This window comes from Sinocyclocheilus rhinocerous, unplaced genomic scaffold (genome assembly GCF_001515625.1).
Source record: "Sinocyclocheilus rhinocerous isolate Xijiao unplaced genomic scaffold, SAMN03320098_v1.1 scaffold848, whole genome shotgun sequence".
NCBI lineage: Eukaryota > Metazoa > Chordata > Actinopteri > Cypriniformes > Cyprinidae > Sinocyclocheilus > Sinocyclocheilus rhinocerous.
In genome coordinates, this window is record NW_015664186.1 from 744936 (window position 1) to 750440 (window position 5505).

The 5505-nt window shown below is 37.6% G+C and overlaps 1 protein-coding gene across 1 annotated transcript; it reads right to left on the bottom strand.

The window, feature by feature from the left end:
* Window positions 1–349: 349 nt before the first annotated feature.
* On the bottom strand, window positions 350–4388 carry LOC107729858 (N-acylneuraminate cytidylyltransferase-like). The gene is given in 8 exon segments (XM_016540577.1): window positions 350–704; window positions 964–1123; window positions 1764–1935; window positions 2047–2135; window positions 2469–2602; window positions 2889–3044; window positions 3611–3753; window positions 3836–4388. Coding segments are annotated over 8 exon segments (1290 nt in total). The 5' UTR covers window positions 4057–4388; the 3' UTR covers window positions 350–489.
* Window positions 4389–5505: the final 1117 nt, after the last annotated feature.

Here is a 5505-nt window from a genome sequence, read left to right on the forward strand (position 1 = left end):
TATTTGAGCAATTTGTTTAGTAGAATTAAGACTCACATGATGTGGACTTATTCTGTGTTGACACTGACTGTATAATTTTAGCAGCTTAATATAATATTCTGATGAATTTAAATGAGGCTGGTAACTGAGTTATTTGTTTGTACAAGGCTGCCCTCTAGTGTATGTTTTGGAGAGCACAAACTACCTCCAAATACATACTTCATTCTGTTTTTAGATTTTGAATTAAAGGAATAGTTAACTCAAAAATAAACATTTGCTCTAAATTCAGACAAATAAAATTAACAAATGACAACTAAAATTTAAAAAGAAAACAGATTAACAAATTAAAAAAGGGATTTTGCCCCCCTTTATCATTACTATATCACATAATTATTCTCAACATTTTAGAGAAAACTTGAAAAGGAAATTCTTAAAACACCCTTGCCCTTAAATATTTAATTAGAGTTTCACAATCTCGCCCGACTGAATACCTCTGTGGTACAATCTCTCCTAAAATGTGTTTCTGCAAATTCTGTCCTGCTCCATCTGAGACTTGGCCTTCTTTTTCAGCAGTAGGATGTGTTCGGCGAACTCTCGCACGGCTCCGTGACCTGCTGTGTTGCGGCAGATGTATTTGGCATGGTTGCGCGCCACCGTTGGGGCATCCATGGGTACTCCGCTCAACCCTGCCAGTTCCAGGCATTTTATATCCGCCTCATCATTTCCTAAAACACAGATGCCATTTTTAATAGTCATTTTAAAGAAATGGGTGTGTTTAAGTCAATCTAATGAAAGATTACAACATTATCAAAATTACCAGATAAATGGCTGATAAAGTAATAGGTTTTAGTATTTGTAGTTAATATTGAGGTACAATCTTTTAAATCTGTATTAGCCACACCACCTTGCCGAGACACACCATGTTGTTACTGATCATGGCATTTGGTTGATGTAACTGAAAGAAACACAGAGCTCCTGTCTCACCTAAATATGCCACCTCTTTCCACTCCATTCCTTTTTTCTCCATGAGTTCCTGCATCTTCTTCAGTTTGTCATCCACTTTCTGCAGGAGTGGACAGCCCATTCTTTGTGAGAGTTTGTCTGCTAAGGCCTTTGTTATGGGGTCTTTTTCGATCAAAATAACCTAGAGGAAAGGGGGGGAAAACAATATACACACACATACATTTTAAATTAGTGTTCATCAGAAGCAAGAAAATGATAGTTTTTGAAACAGCTTAAGGATGAATAAATCGTAACAGATTTTTTAAATTCAATTATCAATTTAATACACATTTCTTTTTTTTTACTAAAAGATCAGTCTCCGTAAAGACTGTCAAAAATTGCCAGTGCCGACTATATTTCAAGTTGTCATGGCAGGGTATTGGGTAAAGTTTTCAATTAGCAATAATCGCGCCTCGGATAAACCTCATAGGCTACGATACTGCCACTGCGCAAAGATAACCGGCTAAAGGAGACATCTGAGTACTTGTCCGTCTGAGCCCCTGCGATCATCAATGGTGGGATCTGCAGAACTCACTAAAAATGATCAAACTGCACAACTCTAAACTTAAACTGTTAAAACCGGCAGTTTTAAAAAGTGAAATATCAAGTTGTGGATTTTATACCCAAGTTATATTGAATTAAAAGACAAAAACAAGAGGGGTCCCAGTTGCATGATGGGATACGAAGGGGCAAAGACAAAAGAGGGATGGGTCTATTGTTGTGTGGGGGTTGGTAGAGGTCGGGGGTGGGTAACACAAGGTTGCCAATCAAGCCAAAATCACCTTCACTTCCTCTTTCTTCAGCAAGTCGATGCCAGCCTGGTCTCTGGTGTTGATGGACACCATCTCCTCTCCATTTGCTGAGATGTGGATCTGACCGTCTGTCAGACATCCTGAGACGTTACACAGCAGAAGTCTCACAACTTCAGGTTTGTCCTTACCGAAGTAACCGAACCTGTATCAAACATACACACCCACACACAGTTTGTTTAAATTCAGACTTTGTACTCTTTGCATTGTGGTTGTTTGCTAACATAAAGTTGCTTGGAGACTTTTGTTTCTTGACCTCAGCACTCTCTGTTCAGCTACGGGCCAGTCTATGTCAACATCAATATCCACACTGTTTTACTATTTTTTTACACTCCAGACCAGAGACTGAAGGAAAATATTGCTCAAACCTTAACTATGAAAACATTCACCTTATGCCGAATCTAGCAAAGTTTTGAAGCTTGCAACCTTGAGGAACAAGCTGTGTCTCTATCTCAGTTTCTTTGTTACAGGGGAATAAATATATTTCATCAGAACCATATTTTCAATGAAAAAAAAAAAAATTACTTCCCTGGTAAATATCGCAATCAAAGGTCCCACTCTGTCAAATGTAAAAACAAAATCACAGTCATGCCAAGATATTAAGAGATTGACTGAGGATATTGAGAATGAGTAAAATGGTGGCCTTAATGGTACTCATTTTAAATCCCAAAATATTACCTGAAGAAGCCCCTTTTCTAGAAGTTCTTTGGTAGTGAAGTAAAAAGAGCCGTTTTCACACAGCTCTCCTGCCCAGTCCTGACGCCGCGGCCTGCAAACTGGGTTCAGGTTCAGAGCCTTAGTACATTGGCCATCTGTAATTTAAATAAAAAAATTAAGAGTCTCCAACATGCAATAAATACTACCTAAACTAAAGTACAAGTACACTACTGTACAAAAGTTTGGGGTGGGTAAGATTTGTAATGTTTTTGAAAATCTCTTAAGAAAGTGTTCATTTCTTTAAAAAAAATCTTACTGACACCAAACTTTTGAAAAGTAGTGCAAAACTAGTCTAAGACTCGATTCACAAGTGTTCTGAACATGTACATGTAACAGTATTATTTTCTAAACTGAACATTTACAGAATGCACTTAAACAAACCTCCTTTCTCGACCTCTTGCCATCGGAAATGGTGTCGCCGGACCACAGAGAAGACAGAATCAAACCCTTCTTTGGTGATGAACTCCACAGCCTCTTTGAGATGGTGGGGGTGCAGACATGGAGACGTGGCCTGGATGTTACAGATGACACCAACATCTGTGCAAGAACATTAAATTAACGGTAACCACATTTGTAGCCAATTTTCGATTTCTGTGCTCCACCAACTGTTATTTACTACACCGTGAAATTACCAGCAATTTCTGAAATGTGAAAATGTTTCATACAATTACAAAGAAACAGCAAGTAACACATTGAATTAAATGTAAAACTAAAATTGTATTTTCTTGTAATATGTACTCCAATATCTTTGCTTTATTTACATCTTTGAAAAATATTTTAAAAATTACTTCCCTGGTAAATATCGCAATCAAAGGTTATTATAAACATTGCTGTGCATCATTGAACAAATATTTGTTGACTGCAGAGTCTGTTTTTCACAAATAACAAAGAGATGAAGGGTGAAACTCTCCTGGTATGCAACGACAAGTATGACAGAACTTCGTTTACGTGGCTTCTTACCTGTTTCTATGTTTGTTTTACTCTAAAGCAAGCAGAAGTAGGTGGAGGAGTGGACACACCTGCTTTACAACCTGTAGTCACACCCCTTATACAGAACTAACTCATGCAATGGGATGTGACTGCAACAGAGCCTGTTTTCCAACCTGGGTTTAGCCTGCTGAACTCCTGAATGGTCTCCAGTGAGCTTGAGGAGTCTTTGGACACCTCTGGACTCCTCCTGTGCACTTCAGCACCCCAAGCCCTGGCCACTCTCGCGATCTCATCATGATCAGTGGACACCCAAACACTGCAAAAAACATGAGCAGAACACAATAATGTCTACTGCCATAGAGTGCAGCCAATCACTGAGTGAAGTCCCATTCAATCACCTGTCAAAAACACCAGAGTCCAGCGCTGCTCTGATCACCCATCCGATCAAAGGAACTCCTGCCAGCATCTTGATGTTCTTCAGAGGGATACCTTTACTCCCTCCACGGGCGAGAATAAGAGCAGCGATGTATCTTGAATCGTCCGAGTTGACTTTTCTTCGTTTTGCATCGGAACAGTCGTCATTCAACCCTCGCATGCCGTTTTTGCTCGCCGCGGCCATTAGTGTTGCTAATCGATTAATATCTCCCAGTAGTGCGGATAATAAGCAGTCAGATATAAGTGTATACCTAATCCAGACGCGAGCTGAAGGGCGTTTCGTTCATTCAGCAGCAATTTATTTAATGTTACTCAAACCATAAAGTATTCAGCAAGAGAGGTAGTTGGCATCGTTCATTCAGCAGCAATTTATCTAGTGTTACTCAAACCATAAAGTATTCAGCAAGAGAGGTAGTTGGCATCGTTCATTCAGCAGCAATTTATCTAGTGTTACTCAAACCATAAAGTATTCAGCAAGAGAGGTAGTTGGCAACACAGTGACACACCACGTCGTCACTAAACATTTACCGTAATTACAGACAAAAACGGGCACTAATATATTTTAACTGTCTGTTTACTGTATAATTGTATAATCATGCCATTATACTAAATTGAATTGAATAAAAATGTATAGCGAAAAAATATTAAAACAATTAATATGCCTGCATGGGAAAAGTATGAATTGGGCAAATGCGCAACATCCAGGTACTTTCGTTTACAACCAGGAAATCAAAGCAATGATCTGCTACAAAACTATCAAATGTATTGTCATAAAAGCGATTACATTCGGCAGTGAGCTTATTTTGTTATTGCAGTAGCGTGAACTTTATATGGTTTATAAATGTTCTAGTTTTCATTCAAAAATGTAAAAGAAAATGTTGGCTCACACCAGAAACAAGAGTTGTGACACGCTTTGATCTTTTGACGTGCTTCCAAACAACTCAGTCTGTTTGAATGGGTTAAATCGGGACAGACGACAGTTTCACTAAATTTGCAGCAATTTCTAGTAATTATTAAGACATAATGTGCATTGATAACTACGCTGACTACGCTTTACAATAACATTTTATTCTGGGGAGTGATAAAGAGAGCATTAATATGGTCTCATGTTCCTTGGCAGTCAAATGTGACCAAACACCTTAAGTGTAACTTTTAATCAATTAAATAACTGTACTATATTTTAGTTAAGCTCTATTTAGTTAATTTTTTGAGGAGATTTTTTTGTACTAAATAATGTGCAATAATTATGATTCATGAATGGCCATTTAAAATATAACATTTTCTAATATGCTTATTATTTATATTTCAATTAGTGTAGTATTTAGGGTTAAAATTGAGAAAACGTTTTTAAATTACTCACGCATTATTTTCCACATTTTGCACAATATTAAATAGGTTAAAAAAAACGAAAAAAAAAGGTGTTAAATCGCAGTTAAATATAGTCAAGTGGGGCTCAATGTTAGTATGTACTTCCCTAAATAATTAATCCGTGGAATATAAAAGAACACATTGCAAGAAACTAGTGTTGTTACGTTCGTGAACGAATCGTTCTTTTTGAACGAATCTTTTTGGTGAACGAATCGTTCTCGTTCACGTAATCCATTGACTCATATTTCTCGTTCACTGAAATTCC